The following is a 22,332-nucleotide window of genomic DNA, read 5'->3' on the forward strand; positions in this document are numbered from 1 at the left end:
TGGTATGAGATCAAGGGACTTGCCCAAAGTCAGCCAGTGACAGCTGTAGGGCTTGAAACCTTGTCCCAGTCCTGTGCTCTACCTAACATGTAAAAGGCACCACTGCAAACCCACGCTGCAAACTTTTTGGGGACTTGGTTGCCTTTACAGCCTGCGAAGTGTCAAGCGTGCCCAGCCTTTTATCTGCATAGCGGTTCATTTCCAGTCTTGCAAATAAGATCTGACACAAAGGAGGTAACATTTAAATGCTGTAGCATACATTGAAATGTTCTCTCTAGGCTGCCCATGTAAGAAGCTTTGCCAGCTACACCCGCTTTTTGGCAGCTGCTGCAGTGACAGCTGAGAATGCAATATGATAAAAATGCCACTTCTGCAAAATAATCATGGCCCTTTGGGTGATTCCCAGCAAGATCTTGTGAAGGCAAAGACTTAGCCAAAACACATCTGTTTGGGGCAGCATGGAGGCTGGAGAAAGCAAAGCATGTTGTGAATGTTAAGCCAAGCCTGATAATAAGTAAATGGCTCAAGAGCTCAGTTGTTTTAGCTGAAATGATTTGAGAAAACTTTGTGGAGTGCGTACCTGTGGTATGAATTGATCCGGTGACATGAAACCATTCTTTCATAGCTTTTGAAAGGGTGAAAACCAAAGGAAAATGACAACGGATTAGCACAACTGTCAGTTTACTTTTCCTGCTAGAACCTTGATAGACCGTGGTTGATTGTTGTTTTAATTAATCAGAAGCAATCAGCTTGTAAATGCTGTGATTAACACAGCTTCTATTTAAGCCCATGTTGAGTTTTCCAAACAGTGCATGTAGCAGTTTTGCAGAGTAGAAGGGGAGTCTAAAAGCTCTCGGGCAGAGGCTGCAGAAGCTGGGATTGGTTTCTGGTGCTGAACTGCCAAGGCTGCCTCCATCTCTAAAACAGCGTAGCAGAATGCAGCAGTAGAAATCCTAATTATTTTCTACTGTTTTTAGAAGAAGAGTTTTGGGTTTTTTTTCTCTGAGATTCCCAAATGGCAATTTGACACTTTGATTCCTAAGTGACAGCCCGTATTTAAGCTAATGGAAATTCCTTGTATAAACTTCTGTTTTCTTTTCTCTCCATAGGTTTGTTGATCGGCTCCGGTTGTGCTCTCTATCCTCTTGGCTGGGACAGTGAAGAAGTCAGACAAACCTGTGGTAACATTTCCAACCAGTTTGAATTGGGTGAGTCACCATCAGAGCACCTCAGCCGCATTAGACTCTTCTATGTGTTGTCCGTAAAGACAAAGGAGAACATAGAATTGCCTAGGTTGGAAGGGACCTTTCAGATCATCTAGTCCAACCATCAACCTAACTCTGACAAAAACCATCACTAAACCATATCGTTAAGCACTATGTCTACCCATCTTTTAAATACCACCGGGGAACATGAGCACAGTCTTGGAGAAGCAACCCAGTTGTGTGTGGTGGGGTATTCATATTGCATCATTCTGGTATGGTTCTAAGGCAGGGGATTTCAGATAGATTTGCTGGAAATATTTTCCAGAAGAACATTATAAATGAAAATGAAGGAATGCATGTACGTATGTATACGTGTATTTAAGACATCAGATTTAATACTCTTGCAATATGGGAGCTAACACTACTGGAGATCTTGACAGGGTAGGGAGAGGCATCACAGCATGGGTGAGGGTAATTCACAATGAGTGCAATTAGCTGTCTTTGAAGTCTGACATGTTTATGGCCTTCTAACCCAAGCCTAAAGAGTATGGTTTTGGTTACTCACATCCTTGGGAAGCTGGTAAATAACACTTCTCCCTATGTCAGCCTTTTTCCAAACAAGCCACTGGTCTTAATGGTGATGTCTGCACTGCGCACTGAACAAAAGCCAGGGATGCGGCTAAGCCAGGCTCAGACCCACATGGCAGAGCTCATGGAGCTGGTAGAAAACAAAGGCCCAGCAGGGAGCTAAGGATTAAGCAACGTGGATAATCAGGATCTGATGTTTGCATGCATATCCAGGTCCTTTTTTAGCAGGAAGGATCGATGCAGCTGCCCATACCCTACTCTCTAATTCTCTTTGATCCTGTGTCACTTGAGGAAGAGGTGGGTCTGCAACCCTCCTGAAGGAGCAGGAGACACTAAGCACCCTGACCCTCCGCAGGCTCCCATTCCCAAGCATGGACACACACAAGTCCCCATTTCCAGCCCCTGTGAGCTAAACCCTACGGTTAGTGTTAGAAACCCTTTCCGTAGCTGTGTGTGCAGGGCTTGTGGTAGCCTGGCAGTAACCCCAGTGCAAAGAACAGTGGACGAAAATGGTCTCTTAGGGTTAAACACAAACCTGCTGCATTATCTTTTAATTTTACACTGATATTTCTGCCAGGCTTCACGAGTAAGGAGTTTTGTTTCCATCTCAGAGATGTTTCTTCTGAAGATATGCAAATTAATTGAGATTGAAAGGTAAAAAAATATCGCTTTGTGAGAGATGTTCTAGGTCGTGCTCCTTTACACCATTATTTTGGTGTTTGGGAGTTCATTTGATCTGGCATGGGACCAGAAATTCCTATTTCCAATATCAGCACACATCTCTGCTGCCGCCACTGATGTTGTTAGCAGCAGCCACTAATGGTGTTGCCCAGGGGATGTGTGGCACATTCTAGAAGCTTTACCGTGTTATTCTGAGCTCTAATATCCTTCTGTGCTATTGATACCCTCGCTGGTGCAAGCCAATGCCTGCTCTTTCATGCCAAGCATGTGAGCAGCTCTGCTCCGTGATTCCTGCTTGTGCCTCCTGACAGCCTGCTGGTTCCCAGGCTTCACTCATTGCTCTCCCCAGAAAAGTGTTACCTTTCCAACTTATTTCTCTGCAAACCCACAAGAAGGTGGTGTTGTCCCAGCCTGAGCTCCTTGAAGACAGCACTTAGGCAGTCACAAACTGTGACCTTAACCGCAGTCGTGCCCACAATCAGAGCAGAGTCTCTGAGACCACCTTTGCCATCTCCGTCTTGACTCACGAGTCAGATATTTGCGTAAATTGAATCACTCTGCCATTAAAGTCAGTGAAGAAACCCATGTGAAAGATTCCAGCTGACAGCTTTCCTTCCAGGTACACATAAGGACCATGAGATATATTACATTAACTATGAAGGCATGTATTCTTACTGTATTTTCTGGACGCGGAGCATGCAGGGCATGTGTTATGCATGCCTAGACTTGACGGGAGTGCTGGTCTTGCCGATCTGCTGCAATCGTATGTTAACACATTCATTAACAGGTTATAATGACAGCTGAAATTTGCTGTAGTGATTTCCGCCAGGCATCTCTGCCACTAAACATCTCTTTTCCACATAGATTGTCAGCGAATTTAAATGGTTGGCTAGGATTTTTTTTTACTTAATGTCAGTGCCGGCTTGGTGCTGTGTTTGCAAAGTCATCTGTAACGAAGAGGCACTGTCCGAGGGCCGTTTAATAACCGCACTGCTCATCGTCTTTCATAAATACCTCTTGATGGGTGATAACCCAAACCCTCTAGTCTTTTCTGAATCATTAGAGACTGGCTTACTCATTATAGCCTACAGGCCCAAAATGATGTTTCAAAGACTTAATCTCACTAAGTCTCAAGACAAATGTAAGTAATTATTGCTTTCATTTGAATATTTAATTTGATTAAGCCGCAATGATATGCTTTCTCTTCCCGAGCCCGTGAAATGAGTTGTCTCAAGAACCACATACATACACGCTGCATTCAAAATCTGCCCTCCGAAAAGCTGAGCTGCCACGCGCCCTGCACTGGTTTGCTGATGGGAGAAATGGTGGTGGTGGTGGGAGCGCTGGTTCTGCACCTCCTGCTGCTGTGGGCGCTGGCAAGGATAGCACTGAGAGCCTAATTCAGTGAGATGGATGTTCAAAGGTATGCTGATCAGCAGACAGTGTTTGGCCTCCTCTTTGAGCATGACAGAGCAACTGTTGCAGCTCGGGCCACAGGGAGCGTGTACACGTGGTTAGGAAAGGAGCATCAAAGCACACCAGGTTTGAGCGCAGAGCCAGCAAAGGTGGGGGTTCAGCGGCGGGTGAGATTCATTCCGGACTTGCAAAAGGCGAGGCGAAAAAATGGTTGAGGTTGGAGGTGGAAAAGAAAACCCGGGAGCTGCAATTTACATTATAGAAGGATGAGAAAGACAAGAGGCAGGTGCAGAGGAGGGACTGCAAGAACTCACTTGAGAAGCAGCTGAATTGTGCACCGTGAAATGTAATGTTAACCAGAAATATCCCAGAACTAGCAATTAAATGAAAATTTTTGCTTCACCAGAACAAGACAATCCCCCAACCCCCATAACATGCTCATAACTAGATAGAATAAATAAATAGCAATGCTAAGAACCCATAAAAAAAGCCTAATCCTTAGTGGGTGTGCTAGATAAGAAGTACTTCTTCATGTCTTCAGGCACTCTGAAAAAGCATTAGACTAATAGGCACTCCAAATGGTGCTGAGATAGCCCGTATTGTGAATAGAGGACCCCCTCCCTCCACCCCCGCCAAACACACACATTTCTGTGTACATTCCAAAGCAATATTTAAAAAGGCTGCAGGAAAAATAACCATGCCCTTAATTTACGTACAAGTGGATTTGGCTATTCTTTTCTAGAAAACCTGAGCTGACATTGTGAAATGCCCAGCAGTTGGCTGCTCTCTTTAAAATTGTATATTTATTTGTTTTTTATTAAGTGAACTATGTCCAAAGGGTTTACTTAAACATTTATGTATTTAATTGGGCTAATTTTTTTCAATCGAATCCAAGTGTTTGTACAATTCAATCTTTACAAAGAGGAGTCATTCTTCAGCTGAAGATACCCTGCCAAGGACAACCCCATTTGTTGATTAAATTGCATTCAATAGATGAGCTGTTTTGCTAATGAGGATGGGGAGTAACCTCCACAAATAGACAGAGACAGAGACTGGTGCCCTATAGAGGGGTCTGCTGTCTGCTCTTCTCTAGCAATCTGGTTTTGCCATCATGAAAACAAGCACAATGATAGATTAGGGCTTTGACAAATGACCTCTGGCAAATCTTCTTGGGGGGTTAAGGCCATGACAGGTCTCTGCTGTGTTCCTCCACTTGTGGTTCCCAGCTCCCTGGCAGTCAGCAAGATCTGTATGGAGATCCTGGGGCCCCGCTCCATATTGTGGCATCCCCATCTCAGGTCACGGATGGAGCAGAGTTCCCACCAGGACACCAGACTATGAACTGGAGCAGTCTTCTGCCACTGTTTTTAGGGTGGTAACTCCTAGAAGCAGGGCAAATGATAAGAATAAATGGTGGCATGAGAAAAGAGAAGCTTATGTTTTAAATTAGTGCAGTTGTTTGCCCAGTGGCCAAGTCAAAATCTTTAGTCTAATTAGCATTTGGCCTAGTCTAATTCCTGTGGTGGAGACTGGAGTTATAAACTAGCAGTGCTCAAAGGGATTGCCTTTCACTTTTATCAACTGTCTGAGAATGGATCAAAATCATCTTAATCTCTTGTCACCATGCAAGCTGTTATTGTTATGCTGCATTATTTACACCCTGGAGTTGCTTCTGGGACCATTCAGGACAGCACTGACGTGGCATAGCAGTACAAGAGCTGCTGACTGAAGGGTGTGAAAGTGAATCAGATCTACACAATCCTATGGTCTGCAAAAGGAATTAGCAGGCAATTTCCCAAAAGCAAGCATCTTTATAGCATATCATATAGCACACATTCAGTTTTGCTGAGCTAGAGGCACTAATATCATTCTGTTTTCATTTCTAAATGTACCACACAATAATGAGAGCTGAAAAATGAGGGGTTTAGCAGGAAATTCATTGAAGTGAGGGACCCTGCATTAAGGTGAGAGCATGCATTAAAGTGAAGACTGTATCGGACATTTGCAAAAACTTCCACGTTTTGCAAAACTTACATGGTGTGAAGAAATCTTCTGAACTTGCCTGCCTTTTTTAAAGGGAAATGTGACTGTATACATGTGAATAAATTAGGATTTCTTTTGAATGTCTAAAATCAATATAAGACTTCATTTTAGGCCACTGATTTCCCCAGATGGACATGCAGAGACTGGTCAGTCATTGCACGCTCATTTCTGTTGTGATGGGTGTGGAGGCAGCTAAATCCCACAGAAGGTCCCAAAGCGGACAGGGCATGCTCAGTTTAACTCACAAAATCGAGCTTCAGTTGGCCTCTGGTGAAACAGCACTACAAGACCAATACCTAAGGGCTCAAACAGCAAAATGGTTACCTAGAGTTAAGATTCATTTATCTAAACGTAGATTACTCGTGCCATTGTAGGTGCTCTAGGAAATTTCACCTGGCCTCCAGCTGCCACTTCCCTACCACCAGATGTATGAAATGATACGTCCTTACTTACCTTATTAGCCTGGAAGAATGAAGACAGTAAATTTAAGATAAACTTCAATGTTTACATTGAATTACTTGCAAAAAGAACTGTCTTCTTTTGAGGAAATATGGTGCGTTTGGGCAGCCAGGGCTCGGCCTGGATGACTGATGCTCCAGAATGTTTTATGTCCTGCCCCTTTTTGTGAGAGATTACTTTATATGTCATACATTTCCTACCTAGGACTTACTTTTTTGTTCTGTTGGGTGAACATTTGTGCTAAGAAGCATCCTACGAACATGGCTTGGCGTTTGTTGTATGTAGCTACCTTCAGGGCTCATCTTTGAGTTTCATGATGCTTTTCTTTGCTAGTAAAGGCAGTGAAAATCACAGGTCTGGCGGCAAGGGCTTGCATGGCTCAGGTGTGGCCATTGGCACGCTGTGCCCTGCCTACCCACCTGGCAGCTGCTGTCACAGATTACCCGAAATGCATTCTGTGCTTGTTTGAGTTCATGCCATCCTTGCGAGGCGGGGAATAGCCTCCCACCCTGTTTCTTCTGCAGGTCCTCCTAGATCCTCTCCAGTTGTTTCATGTTCTCTGGCTGTCACGCACCATCACTACCTGTCATGCACAGAGACGTCCTAGGTCTGGGGGCCCAGCTGCAGCAGCAACCAAAGCAGATGGTTCCAAACGCACACCTTTGCTTGACCTCTGTGGTGGTCCATCCATCTGTGAACTACTGTGAAAGGGCTTTCCTGGCCCAAGTGGCTGTCTGGAAAGCAACTTAAAAGGCTGGCTCCTATCCCGAACTAAACAAGCAGCTGAATTGCCCTCAAAAGCTCTCAGGAACTTCTCTTTTGAGGGGTATTTGTTTCTAAAGATCATTATTATTAAGGTTCCCCTTTGCCACTTTTAGAGGGCCTGAAATATCTTAAAGAGGACTGTTGACTTGATAATTACTTTTGCTGTAGAAATATTACAGTAAATGATCTTTAAAGCACTTTAAAAGCAAACAGTGCAGTTACTAAAACAACAACATAAAAACCCCACAGAAAGCAGTGAATATAAAAAGGCTTTGTCAACTAGTTAATTGGCCTTAGGTGGCATCATTTCAGCATCTGGCTGAGCGTTGACATACAGTGCCAAAACGATCAAGAAAAGGATTTGGAGGGTAGGACAATTTATTAGAATCCTATTAAAGGCAAGAACTTCAAAGCTGTATTTTTCTACGAGCAGTTTATCTGACAAAACCATTTTTTTTTTGTTCGCAGATCCTCTGCCAACAGCTCAGAGATTTTACCAGTTTGGTTTTTTGTCTGAGGCTGAGCACACTCTTTGCGAGCGTACCTGAGCTGCGGCTGCCGAGTTCTTAGATAAATGAATGAGTCAGCCTATGTGCTAGTAAAGAAAGTGTTTCATCAAAAAACATTTCCTCTGTAGTGCTACCTGGATAACTTCCATTCTTAAATCTTTGTAAGCCTTTGGTGACTATGTCAACGTCCACGTATGTTCTGAGATAAGGCACTTACCTTTGTTACCAGAGTTAGAGCATGGTCATACAAAGATCAATGGAGATAAGCAGCAGCAGCATCCAGAAAGGGAGCTGAGAGCTAATACCTGGTGCTCTTTATTACTTGAAAAAGGCAGGTAAACTGGTTGTTTGGAATCCCTTCATAGTTAAAGGGAGAAAAGTAGGTGCTACTAGACCAGGGTTCACCTGCTGTACTTCAGATGTCTACCTTAAGATGAAGTGCAATACACTTTTATAAGTGTCTTTTTCTCCTCATTGTCTCCAGAGGGAGCCTGGGGGACTAGTCCAGTGTGGGTCTCTGCACTGTAGATGTCCAAAGAGAGGTGAAATTAATTTAACTTCCTGCAGTAGGTGAGCCTTCTGCTGACTTCTTCCAGCAGGGAGGCTGGAGAATTCCTCATTAGCAGGGCGTAAGCTATTTGCTCTTGAGAATTTGAGCATTGTAATTGACACAAGGTATTAGATTCCTCTTCATTGTTTCATGATAAATGCACATCTACAGCAAATTCGAGGTTTGATTAAACAAAATCATGTGATCCTCCAAAGAAAGGAGGATTTGGTCATACGAGTGGGTGTCTGTATGCAGCAGAACTGAAGATTTTCAAATTGACACTTCATAGAATCATAGAATCATAGGGTTGGAAGGGACCTCTGGAGATCATCTAGTCCAGCCCCCCTGCCAGAGCAGGGTCACCCAGAGCAGGTTACACAGGAATGCTTCCAGGCGGGGTTTGAATGTCTCCAGAGATGGAGACTCCACCATCTCTCTGGGCAGCCTGTTCCAGTGCTCTGCCACTCTCAGGGTAAAGAAGTTCCTCCTCATGTTTAGGTGGAACTTCCTATGTTTCCTATGCTCACTTCTTTTTCCACTTTTTTATACTTCTGAACTTTATGAGATTTTATGCATTTAATTACAGATGAAAATACCCATACAATTGCTTTGACCAATTGTAAGTAACCAAAATAGTTTGATCTGTGCATGCATAAGAAATCACATAATTTTAAAAAAGAGAGAGGCATCGAGAAAGTCATATCCGTGCAACAGACAAAGAAAACAGCTTCACTAAATTCATAATTTTGTATCAAGCTATTTCTTTGGCTGCAGTTTTACCTTATATAGTGTTCTTTCTTTGTTCCACGTAACTACTTTAATCCTTTCTGGATGCATTCCAAGTTTTAACTTCTTTTCCTGCTTTGTAGCTGATTTCACATGACAGTTTTTCATTGTAACTGTGTCAAGAAAAAAAAAATCTTCAACTATTTAATTTATTTTGGCTTTGTTTCAAAATAATTGTGCCTTCTTATTAATTAGCTGATTATCATTTACATTCATTTGTGGATTTCGTATCTCCAAATCCCTGTATATCCCTTAACATCACACGCCTTGCTTTTTTCCCTGATTGCTTTTCCAGCACCCTGATTGATGAATTCACATTCCCTGTAGTACTGGACTCTCATGTGAAGCTGTTAATTAGAGCTCCTGCACAACTTTTTGCAAGTAGGAATTCTAGGTTTTATTTTTGAAGGTATATACTTTGTATTCTTCAGCCCAGCTAATTCTGAAACCTTTTTTCCTTCTTGGAAAATAGACTGTACTTAAGGTTAAATGATTGGAGTTTGCCAAATACTCCAGACTGCAAGCCCAGGAGAGTCTTAACATTAACAGCAAAGAAGGTACAAATATTTAAAATACTGTCTTGCAACAGGTTTGCATCCAAGACACTTTCATATTCTGGATATTTTTTAATAAGTGTCAATTACTGGTTATTTTAGATGAAAATCATATGTTATTTCCAGGACCTTGATAACTATAAGTGATAATTATTTATAAGATATCATGAGTAGAAATCCTGGTAAAATTCTGTTTCGGCAGCTGGATCCTGGCACAGATCCACAGTAGATCAAGTATCCACAGATTCTCCGTTGCCAAATTTCAGTCACTCCAAAATTTGTCTTAATCTTTATTTGCCTTATATATTGAAGAGGAGAGGGGGAGCTAGGGGACACGTATCATGGCCTTGAAGATCACATTAGAAATCAGGAAAAGACATGGAAGTGTTTTTTAACATCACTTCAAAACTGCCCTTCTCCATTCTTTGATTTCTTTTGATTTAGCAAATATTGTCTTATGTTCTATGGGACTCTTTTCTGCTGAATCTTCTTTTGATAGTGTCCTCACTCACCTTGCTTTTGTCCTTTATCCTCGGGGACTGGATTTCTTTCAATTTCTTTCAATCCTGTTACAAAAGAGAGGAGTGTAATGTTTCCACTCTTCCACTTCTTTTATTTGCTTGGAAAATGGCCATCCAGCCCTATAGCTGCAAGGTCTGTTATTCTATGATTTCAGAGTTCATCCTGACACTCTCTTGCTGCCAATCCCCATAAAACAAATGTGAAAACAAAGTTCTTAATGGCTGGCTACAAATTTACCTGAGCCAACTTGGACAGTCCCGCTTCACTGAGCAACCAAGAGCTTCCATTATTTATGTTCTCCTTTACCAAAGGAAAAAAAAAGGGATCCAGAACTAACAAATGCTGCAGCCACAGCTTCTCCCTCCATACTGACCTGTCAGGTAAAGACTGATGTGTTAAAAGCACCACCAGTTCTATGCAGAGAGGGAAGCTGCTGTGATGCACGTCATCTCTATCAGCTAGAAGAGTACTTCAGCTGCTGGGCAATTTACTTTGGCATGAAACCAGATCCAGCCCATCTTATGAGCAAGAACATGTACACATTCTTGCATGCATCTCCACGCCCTCAACGGACTGGCACACTTCTACCCGTGCATATGTGTTCCTATGCATCCTGAGGGAAAACAACAGTTTTGTGACTTTGTGAGTGTGTGAAAATGGACATAGTTTCATGAATCGTTTTAATTCTATCAAGAAATTAGGTGGTCTTACTCTTAATTTTAGAGTTTTGACATTAAAAAAGTGGGAAACTGCAGTGCAGCATTTCTAATCTTTAATATGATGGGCTCCGTGAAGGCAAACTGCTCTACTTGGTGGCTGAATTTAAGCCCCAGTTCTGCAAAACTCTTAACCATTTGCTTACCCTTGAATACATGACTAGTCCCACTGATGTCAGTGCAATAAAATTTGAATGTGACAAAGAGTCCCTCTATGGTACCCATTACTATAATACAAAAATATAAAGCTAGAAATCAAAGTCTATCTTATCTAACATATAACATTTCTATAGGTGTATTTCTTTTCATTTGGTGTTACATTTAATTACTCATCCACCTGCTTCTTATAAAGCTTCATGTTCCTTTTAAAATGAGTGTTTAATATCAAAGTGAAGGAGAAGTCATTTTACAATTTAAACTGAAACTAAATTAAATTACCTGGTTATTGACAACCAACAATCCTTCTTCAGGATGCAATGGATTAAAATAGCTCATACATGTAGTAAAATGAGAACACCAGAGCAGAAACGTTAACTCAAAATTTCTATTTTTTTTTTCCCTTGTGCAGTACAGGATTATAAAAGCGGTAGCGTTGTTTCATTTTGACACGTGACTGTGCAGTGTAGGCAACAGATACCTTTGAGATGTATTTTCTCTGGCCTTATAGCTATACTTAGCTACGGACCTAGGACTGACCTATACTTACAATGAAAAGTATAGCTAAGTTCTGTACCCTCAGACACCTTCCTCGCTGCAGGCTCTTCTTCAGCACAGTAGCTTGAAACGCTGTTCTGCTCAGCATCATCCCAGTACAGATCAAGCTATTTTATCCAAGGCCTCCCATTGCTCCTGACACAGACTGGAAATAATGGCCAGGTTTATTGCTGTGTTATTATTGCTCTGAGGTCAGGCTCCCGGCTCGTTCATCCATTCTCCTGCACTCTCCTATTCTTTCATTTGTTTGTCTTGACCCGGCTCACACTCGTGAACTACGTTGCATTTGTTAGATCAAGAGGCTGCCTGCCATGCCTCAGAGCATTAAGTAGGGCAGTGGTCCTTAGGGTAAATGGAGCATGGTATGGAGAAATAAACATTATTGTCTTCAGTCAAGACTGAATGTGCACGTTGTAGCTGTTGAGCACATCTCTGACACTGATTTAACAGTTCTTTCTTGTTAATACGTATCAAGTACACTCTCCCCCTCTCCCACTGCCAAGGCACAAAAGTTGAAATCACACCATGCAAAAGTTTGAATTTACTCTTTCTATCCCACTTAGATCACAACTTTGGTCAGTGCTACCAGGTGAATCTTTAAACTCTTTATAAAGTCGCATTTTGACATTTATTTTCTCTACCCAGAAGCATCACGATGAGAAAAATTTACTTTTTCAAGTGACAACTACAATTCTCTAGCAATTTTAGGAATACTTAGCAATTTAAAAAGACCTATCAGATGGAGTTGATCTTATCACAAAAAATGCTTTAGCACACCCCACCCTGATATAAACATGATCATTTTCAAAGCAATACAATGGATTTAGACATCTGGTGTATGCTTAAGTCTGGTTTTGAAATTTCCAGCAGAAGCTATAGACAGTGTGTGTACACAGGCAAAGAAATAGATGGTCCAGAGACAGGTCTCTCCAGGGACTGCTGTGCAATTAGGCAAGGATCGGCATCAGTGACATTGCCAGGCACTTGGCGGCTCTACATGTTTCCTGATGGTGGTCTCTTTAAGAAGTCAGAGTCTCTCTGTGATCTCATGTAAAGAAGCCAAAAATGGTGTTGATCTACAGAGCATAACCAGATTACAAAATCAAGTAAATCTCTCTTTCTGCTCCAGCACATTAAGGAGTGAGGCTAATGAGCTCAAGCCAAGGCCACAGCTCCTCAAGTCCTCTGGTCACGCCAGGATCATTGTTTCACTGGACATTTTTTTTAAAATAAAAAGTTTTGAAGGTTATGAAGAAAATATGAAACAAATGCTATGCTTCCTGCTGTGGTGTCAACCTGAGATCTTCAGAGTGGCCAAGAGCCTAACTGTTGCCTCCCACTAATGTCTCCTTACAAATCTGGCCTGACAATATCCTGCAGACAGTTGATGGACGTGCTGTCTGCCTTGAGGCATGCTAATGCTTTGGACATGTTGAGATGTACAGATGTCTTGTGCATCTTGTGCCTAAGGCAGGATTATCCAAGTTGATAATTGCCTGAACCGAAAGCCTGGCCCTCAAGGATGCCATTGGGACAGAGTATGGACATGCCACCTGTTTCAGCTCTGTCTTTCTAGATGGAAACTCTGTTGTTACCTTCTGTTCTCTGGAGGGGGGAACGGTTTCTGCTGCTTTTTACAGAGAGCAGGAAGGAAGTGTTGTATTGCTGCTTATGCCTTACTGAGAGCACTCACTGCTGAAAGCAGGGTGATATCACCCACAATGGCGACACAGGGAGAACCTCAGTTGTAATGAGTCCCAAGCAGTAAAGATCAAAATGACCAAGATGATGCAGCCCAAGAGAAAATTATGTTTGAGGTGGGCTGAAATCCTGAGGAGTAACAGCAGCTGTCTCCTTGCTTTCAGAGATCTCTGTGAGGAGGCTTCCTCCCTGCTGCAACTGCTGATCTCCTTCTCTGCTGCAGGCAGAGTGGTGCCTGGAAGGGGAGCGATCACTTTATGGTCCACCACGGTCCACATGTGGAACACCATTCGCTGGTGATGAGTTTGGCTGTGGCCAAAAAAGATAGTGTGGCCATTAAATGTATTCAAAGCCATATTGTGACACTACTAAACACATTAGACAAAAGATCAGTGTAGTTTTAAGCAATGAGTTGTGACCTTAGTTGGGCATGGGGAAATTTCTCTATTTTTGTATTTGTGGACTCCGTTCCCACAGCAGCCCCCATGCAGGTGGATCCCCAACACCGTGATCCTTTGCCACTGGGAGACTCCTGGTCAGGACTGATGCTTGTGAGAGGGGAACATGAACAGGTTCCCTGCAGCCATGTCCTGGGTTATAGTCACCCAGCAGCTTGCAGCTGGCTCCAGTTTTGAGCCCTGTGATGAGATGGCAGAGGTGGACCCACACAGCTGTTTCTGAAGGGAGCTGACCCTGCATTGTGTTAGGTACAAGCCCTCAAAATCTCAGGCAAAAACTATCAGAATATCCTCAGACACTGCCTGGAGGAAGAGAAGAAAGAGAAGGGTGGGAAAACCCCTCTTCCAACTGCAGCCACTGTGGAAAGCGGTGCCACAGGTGCTCCCTGGGCTGGGAGGGCAGGGGGACACCTGTCCCATGGCTGGTGCCTCTGCTTTGGCTCTCATGTGGCGTTTCCCCCTGCGTGGAAAAGCAACCAGCCAAGCAAGCGAGCTCAGAGGGCTGTCTGCTGAACCACTATAGAAAATTAGGGGAGCCATATAAACAGCTTGTCTTCTCTAATTGCTTGAATTATGTGCTGCATTCCCTATCTGAGGCGGGCGTACAAGTGGGCAGAAACCTAGAAAAGTGCTTTTTCCTGGGTGGGCAGAAAGGTGGGTGGTGACGCAGAGGAGGGTCCAGAGGAGGGCAACGAAGATGATCAGAGGACTGGAGCACCTCTCCTATGAAGACAGGCTGAGAGAGTTGGGGTTGTTCAGCCTGGAGAAGAGAAGGCTCCAGGGAGACCTCATAGCCCCTTCCAGTACCTAAAGGGGGCCGACAGGAGAGATGGGGAGGGACTCTTTATCAGGGAGTGTAGTGATAGGACGAGGGGTAACAGCTTTAAATTGGAAGTGGGTAGATTTAGATTAGATATTAGGAAGAAATTCTTTACTGTGAGGGTGGTGAGGCACTGGAACAGGTTGCCCAGAGAAGCTGTGGATGCCCCATCCCTGGAAGTGTTCAAGGCCAGGCTGGATGGGGCCTTGAGCAGCCTGGTCTAGTGGGAGGTGTCCCTGCCCATGGCAGGGGATTGGAACGAGATGATCTTTAAGGTCCCTTCCTACTAGAACCATTCAATGATTCTATGATTCTTTCCCTGGCTAATGCTGTGCCATGTCGCTCTGTTTTCCTTGCAGGGACCTGCCACATCGGCTGGGCCTACTACTGCACGGGCGGGGGAGCGGCGGCGGCCATGCTGGTGTGCACCTGGCTGGCCTGCTTCTCGGGCAAGAAGCAGAAGCAGTACCCCTACTGAGCCGGCCCTGGGGCACGGGCGCTGCCAGACGCCCCAGGGGCTTGACGACGTCTTCTGGATAATGACGATGAACAAGAAATTTTTAAGTGCTTTCTCGCTGGAGCGGGCGTGGGGTGGGACAGTGGGTGGCCCCAGGGAGGACAGGGAGGTGAATGGTGGCACAAAGCCACCTGGCCGGGTTGGACAGGGAAGGGCTTTCTCACCCAAGCCTACCCGTGGTCTGCTCCACGAAAAAATATGAGGAAAACTCTGCTTTGGCAAATGGTGAAATTATGCGTGCACCGATGAATTGCGGGGTTGTTGAGGAGCCGGGGGGCCAGGGTAGTGCCCGGCAGCCCCTTGGCACGGCGCTGCCGAAAGCACACACGCACGCACAGGTGTTGACCATGGCACAATATGAGAGGAAACTTCTTTTGGTGCGATTCTTCTATCTTTTCCTTTTTTTTTTTTTTTTTTAACTTCTCTCTGGTGGTTTAAAATTCAGTGTTGCAACACTTTTTAATCTATACATTAAACTTAATAAAAGGACCAATAAACCACTTTATCAGTATTTTGTATATTCTCTACACATTTTTCTTCCCCAAACATTTAGCCACTGCTTATTCAGCCCTATATAACTTTTATTAAGCCTCTGTGTTTTCAGCATTATTACAAAAATGCAACATAATTACTTGGCATATGTAGCCTTTTCCTATAGTACTTTTATGAAGTGCAGTAAATGGATGGTTTTCTGTCCATTGGAAATTCCACTCACGGTACTGTAGAGCTCTGTTGGTTATGTACGACTAACAGGAAACTTCTTCCAGACATAGATTTCTGTTGCTGTTATGTTTAGCTCATTGATGTTGTATTGTGCTGTACCATGTTTATTATTTCAATATTCATTTTTGTAAAAAATATATATATAATATGTGCTATTTTATGTTTGTATTTGAAAAATCTCTGTAAATAAATTTTTCCTTGATCAATATTTGCAATGCCTGGTCGTGTCACTACATGAAAAATTTCCTTTCCCAGATCCCCGTTAGAAGAATCCTCAGGGGTAAAAATGACGTTTATAACCATGCTGTATCCTTTCTCCCTGTAAAACATATACCTTTAGGATTCAGTTACATTGCCTGAGGATAGACATCTATTGCCACTAGGCATTCTAGCATATCCCATGCTTTTGCCTGATTCCGCCAGGTGTTCTGCAGGACTTCAGGGAGACCTTCCTCATTCTGGCCTGGTTGCTGCAGACTCAGCATCTCACACAGCGCTGCATATTCCTGTTAAGATGATTGAAATAAGCCCTTACTTAGCATCGACACCAATCAAATGCCCACCTGGCAGGATACCCTGCACAAGGCACTGGCAAAGTACGCACAAAACTCAAAAACAACCTCTTATTTTTTTTAAGAAATGCAATGTGAACTTAGAGCATGGGAACTTGTAAGGGGTTTTCCAATCATGACATTAAGTGATGTTATTCCCTTTCAAATATTTTTTTCTGCTCTTTTTTTACCAATATGGTATTTGTGTCATGTATTTCTAAGTTACCGTCTATGTTCTAGTTGTAGTTCTGCTGGTTAATAACACTTGTAGCTGTTGCAACTCTGAAATCGTGCAGTTGCTTTGTACAGTACACCGGGCAGCTTTTTGGAGGAACATGGAAAATAGCAGTGTCAGTTTACAGTGATCAATCCTGATACTGCTGAACTCAATTTTATCGAGTTTCATTATAGGCTAAGCATTATATATTCACTTTACGGCACCCTGCAGTGAAAACAAAATTGTACCTTACCCCTCCCAGATTAGCCCATAATAGCCCTATCGCATCCAACTGCAATTCTGCTGAGAAGGAAACCAACCGTGCCGTGGGGTCTTGCTTCCCTGCATGCTCTTCCAGTGGCACCAGCAGCAGTGGGACATGGAGCGCTTCCCTCCTGCTTCCAGGTTTCATGGCTTGTCCCTTCTAGTGAGCGCTCAGGACCATATCCAAACCTGCTGTGGGAGGTCAGTGACACTCCAGATGATACCCTCACGCTAAGGATGAATATGCCTGTTAGGGTTATGGACTGCTGCTTTATTAAAACCAAAGGAGTTATAACCACAACTTTGGCTGTGGTTTCCCTGGCTCTGGTAAGATCTTTGGTAGGTATCTCAACAGAAAAATGCTGCCTCTGGACAATATGCTACTGCGGGAACATGCCTTTCCTTCCACTGAAACTGCAATTTGCTATACAAAGCTTCAGTGACTTGGCTATAAAAGTATAATTGTTATTCTAAATTTGAGCCTCTCTAGATTATATCCTGGGCCATGCATTGTGGAGAACATTTTGACTTTTTTTAGATCTTCCTGGGCTCAGATGAGAGCTTGATTTATCATGACAAACGGGAGCTACGCGATTACTTCATGAAGAGAATTAGGTTTTTCTTACAATGCAATACAATTATAGCATGACTGACTTTCTCTGGATTTGTATACAATCTCCTTTTTTTAATTTGGAATTGAATAAAATGCCGATTTTTAATAATCAAGCCAATGATATATGCTGCACCTGCTTTGTAGCTGTTTATCATATAGCCTTCAGCTGCTGTGATATGAATAAACCAATCACAGCTTAATTAGGTTTGTCCATATTTGTGCATTTTCATTTCTGATATCCATTTTGCACTAGAATATAAATACCATTTATTATCATGGTTATCAAGCCTCACAGCTACAAACTCTAATAACTTTGAACTGGGGAAAAAATTGCTTTCAATTTCACAGTATGAAGCGTCAATGAAATATTTACAATATTTACTGTGTTTAATTTTCCATTTATTTATTCTTGAAGATGAGGAGCTTGGCCTTGCATTTGTCAAAACAGAAGTTGTAAGCTTGCACAAGTCCTATCCCTGACATTGCTGGCAATTCTATTACACAGTACTGTCCATAAATTTATCAACCTCTATTTTAAAAATATTTAAGCAGTTTTCCCCCTACAATTACATTGGGAAATTTATTCCAAAATCTCACTCCTTCAGTGCTTAGACACTTCCTAAGTCCAGGTCACCCTGTATTCTGGAGCCCTGTGTCAATACAGATGTCAGAAGTCGCAGTCGGCTTCCAACAAATACTCTGTGAGCAGCAAGTTTCATCTGTCACTCCTAACTAATACAGGAGCTATATAGAAACAAATCATATGGTCACAGACAATTGTTCTTTGTCAGAAGTTATCTTAGGACCACAGGATAATTCAGGTGGGAGTGGACCTCGGGAGCTCTGTAGTTCAGCCTCCTGCCCAAGGCAGAGTCATTCATAAGGCCAGAAGAGGTTGCTTAGGGTTTTATCTCATGTGGCCTTGAAAACCTCCAAAGATGGAGATGCACAACATCTCTGGGCAGCCTGTGCCACAGCCTGACTGTCCTCATGGGGAAACAGCTTTCCTCATAACTGATCTCTTGTTTCAACTAATGACCTCTGTCTCTCATCCTCCCACCAAGAATCACTGGGAAGAGCTCATTTCCATCTTCTGTCACCTCCCCATAGGTACTGGGTGGCTGCTACTGGGTTATTGTTCCCCCTTACAAGCCATCTTTTCACCAGGCCTAATAAGCCCCGATACTTGTCCTTCGTGCACAGAACAAGTGCTCCAACCCCTGACCAAATTGATGAGTTTTGCTGGACCAGCTGCTGTTTATTGATTTCTTTCTTAGACCAGGGAGCCCAAAACTGGATGTGGTATCCACATGTGGTCTAACAAGTGCTGCTTAGAGGAGGACCATCACTTGCTTCCATATTGCTTCTGTCAATGCTGCCCAGGAGGCTGTTGCCCATCATTGCTGCCAGGTCGTTCTGCTGGCTGCTGTGCAGCTCGCTGTCCTCAGGCCCCCAGGCCCTTTCCGCAGAGCTACTCCCCAGCCAGGCAGCCCCCAGCCTACATCACTGCAGGGGCTTCTTCCATCACAGGTTCAGAACTTGGCACTTGCCCTTTTGAATTTCATAATGTCATCCCATTCCTCCAGCCTGTCTCAGTCCCTCTGAACGGCAGCCCTACCCCTCAGTATATTGACTCTCCCCCAGCCTGGTGTCGTCTGCAGACTTGATGAGAGCACACTCCTCCACCTCTTCCAGGTCCCTGATAAACCCTTTAAACAGGACAGGTCCCAGGACAGACCTGTGATACCCCACTTGCCACAAGCATCCAGGTAGGGTCTGCCCAGGAGCCATGACCCTCTGAGCCTCATCATCCAGCCAGGCTTTTACCCATCTGGTTGCCTACCCATCCAGACCACAATGTCCCAATCTGGGTACAAAAAAATCCTGTGGGAGCCTGTGCCAAAAGCAATGCGAAAATCCATGCAAACGACAACCACTGCTCTTCCCTCAATCACGAATCAGTCATTTTACCGTGGAAGGAGACCAGGTGGGTCAGGCACAGTTTGCTCTTGATAAATGCGTGCTGACTGCTGCCAGTCACTGAAATGAGGTCATATGGGGCTACCACTGGAAATAAGGTGTTGGGATGCTGTTGCCTTTGTGTGCTTAGCTTTTGTTTTGCATGGCTCAGTAACAGAAAAAAATGGTCATCAACAAATCTTGAGATATGAAGGGTAGGAAAAAAATTGAACTCTGGAAGTTGGGAATTTACTTCATAAACAAGTTTAAGTGAGGCAACTGGAGGTGGAAGAACTTGGTGCAATACTTTATTTACTTAAGTTTGGTCTTTGGGAATGTCTTCGGAAGAGCACATTTTGAGTAGGAATTTCTCCCACCCAAACCCCAGAGAGCTGAGGACATTCTTCATCCATGCAGCGTGGTGTGCAGTGCCAAGGCTCTTGTCCTGAGCACTGACGCAGTATTTCCTGAGAGGGAAAATGTAAATTCTGTCATTCAAGCGTTAAGTCAGGGAGAAGCTTTTCTGCATAAATATGAGGCATGTGAAGACCCTGTCTGGACTTTGAGAGGGGACTATGCTCTTTCTGTAAAAAAAGCCATTTACTTTTCAAGACTTACATGCTAATGGATGATGCAAATTTTCACTACATGCTGTAGAATTTGCTCCCTCCCCAAAATACAAATATTTGTTTATGAAAAAACCCATACGTTTAAAAATGTTTTGAAATGAGAGTTAGATAGCTCCTGAGGTGGTTTAACCCCTCTGTTTCCTTTTTCTTGATAGAAAATTCATAAATCAGTTGCAACTGCAATTTATCTGTCATTCTAGAATTTGAAATAGCCTATGAAAAATATCAAACTGAATGACAAGACAGACAATCTGTACATCAACATAAGCATTAATTCTACTCTACATACTTAACCTTTCAGAGAGACAATGGTGAAATTAGATATGTCTTTTTTTAGAAGTGACATTTTAGTGTAATCCCTTAAGCAGACAGGATTTTAAATATATGCTTTCGAAGAAGTATTAAGCGTTTTTATTATTATTATTTAAATAATGATGGATCAGAGAAAATGAGGAAAAATTGGAAACAGTTTCAAGTTCAGTTGTCTTAGTGGCAGGAAGGATGATTTTTTGGCTAAACATAAATAGGTGTCCTTTTTTCATGTTCCTCACCAAGAAATAGAATGCTCATTGAAATTTATATGGATATTTTAGCTGAGTAAAGACAGACTCTGACTCCTTTCATGGACAGTTTTATGACCTTTTAGTGTGCTGGAAGGATCTGCTAAGAATATCAGTGTTAGGGATATTCTATGTTATGCCAAGCATATTAAATTAAGCCATTATAAGGAAAATGATAATCTGAAAGGAACATATGTCACAGCTTCATTATACATATCTACATCATCAGAGCCCAGCGCATTGTTGCCTGCTTTCCTGGCTGCCTAAGAGTAGATAAAATATGCTACTCCGCTTTAAGCATCCTCCATCACACAGGGATATCTTGAGGCCCTCAAATATCTCCTCAACCAGCACTGTGGGCCATACTGAGCATCACTAAAAGTAGCAGCCCAAAGAGTGAGTCTTTGAGTCTGTAACCACTCAGGTGGTTTTCCAGACATTTTTCTTATGGAGGGAACTGCCTGAGTTCCCAAGAGAACATATTAAAGGCAGGGAGCACTCCCATCTTGCTCGTCCCCACCTGGGGCAGAGGGAAATGCTCATGTAGAGTTCCTGCAGCATCCCAGGTGGGTGAGACCCCACCACGAAGCCTCAGCTACGGAGGGTAAAGACAACAGCAGCAGCCAAGGCACTCCATGTGCTTTTGAAAACTGCCTGCAGCCCTGCTCTGCATACATGAACGTCTTCATCCTCTTCTCATTCTCCAGGAGCTACAGGTAATTTTGACTCTCTTTATACCAGCCAGCAAAATTAATATTTAAGTACACTTAATAAATAAAGGGTTTGGGGCTGTGTAGACAGCCATGCTGCAAAGCACCTTTGCTCCAGCTCGTCCCCAAAGAACAGAGCGTTTCAAGTAATGGATGGCAGCTTCCTACACAGGACTGCTGAGTGGGTGTTTTTCCACAAATTCCTCTGCCCCTCAGCCCAATAATTTTATCCTGTTCCCTAAACCTCTGTCAGATGTGACCGCTTTTCAAAACCTTGGCCTTTTGAAAGCGCGGTAGCTGCTAAAGTGAAAGGAAGCAGTTGATGTGTATATTTTGTTTTCTGTTAAGGATTCCAGTCACTTCAGTTGACTGGGACTAAACTCCATGACCCTGAGCCAAAAACTACAGGAGCCAATAGCAAAACGTCCACTGGCTTAACTCAGGCACAGATTCAATGGGCAAAATGCCATAACTATTCTATATCTGGCTTTGTATTATGTTCCGGAAAACTGTCCCTCTTTCTTTCCTATGGAAAAAATACACACACACACACATATATATACATTTTATAAACAACAACAAAAATGCCTGTATCTTTCTTGGGTTTGTATTTAGCTAAATGTTCCTTGGTGTTTGAAAATTAACTAAACCAAGATCCTACAAGTGAAAATCTGTGTGTCATGTAATACTGGCAAACAGTGTTTATTTAGGAGCTATGTCTTCAAAGATCATCAACTTTAAAAAAAAAAAAAAAAATTTTGCTTTGATTTTGCAGACAAACAAGCAACTGGATTTGGACAATAGAGCACCTTTTTTGTGAAGCAAGCCAGCTGTGAGTCCTTATCTTGCCTGTTCCAGAGGAAGAAAATGAAAAGTGGATTAACTAACATAATGAACATTTCAAAGGATAAGAGGTAAAATCTGTTATGTGATGTAAGGCTGCGGTTCTTAGCTGATATTACCAGGCTGGAAGGGTCTGAAGGGACTCTTCCTGTTGCCAAATGCAAAGGACAAAGAACAGAAAGCAGAAACGCGGCCATATACTGGTGGATTTTCTGAGGACCCCACTACAGGGTGGTAGTAGGTGCTCCACACCTATCAC

At 43.1% G+C, this 22,332-nt stretch overlaps 1 protein-coding gene across 1 annotated transcript in view; it reads left to right on the top strand.

Annotated features, from left to right (window-relative positions):
* LHFPL6 (LHFPL tetraspan subfamily member 6) overlaps window positions 1-15,935 on the top strand; it is a 145,545-nt gene extending 129,610 nt beyond the window's left edge. The window contains exons 3-4 of the mRNA XM_074566819.1: window positions 1,110-1,208; window positions 14,847-15,935. Of these exons, the coding sequence (XP_074422920.1) occupies window positions 1,110-1,208; window positions 14,847-14,965 (218 nt within the window). The 3' untranslated portion in view covers window positions 14,966-15,935. The remainder of the gene's footprint in view (window positions 1-1,109; window positions 1,209-14,846) is intronic.
* Window positions 15,936-22,332: the final 6,397 nt, after the last annotated feature.

The sequence above is a fragment of the Larus michahellis genome, chromosome 1, assembly GCF_964199755.1.
Source record: "Larus michahellis chromosome 1, bLarMic1.1, whole genome shotgun sequence".
Taxonomy (NCBI): domain Eukaryota; kingdom Metazoa; phylum Chordata; class Aves; order Charadriiformes; family Laridae; genus Larus; species Larus michahellis.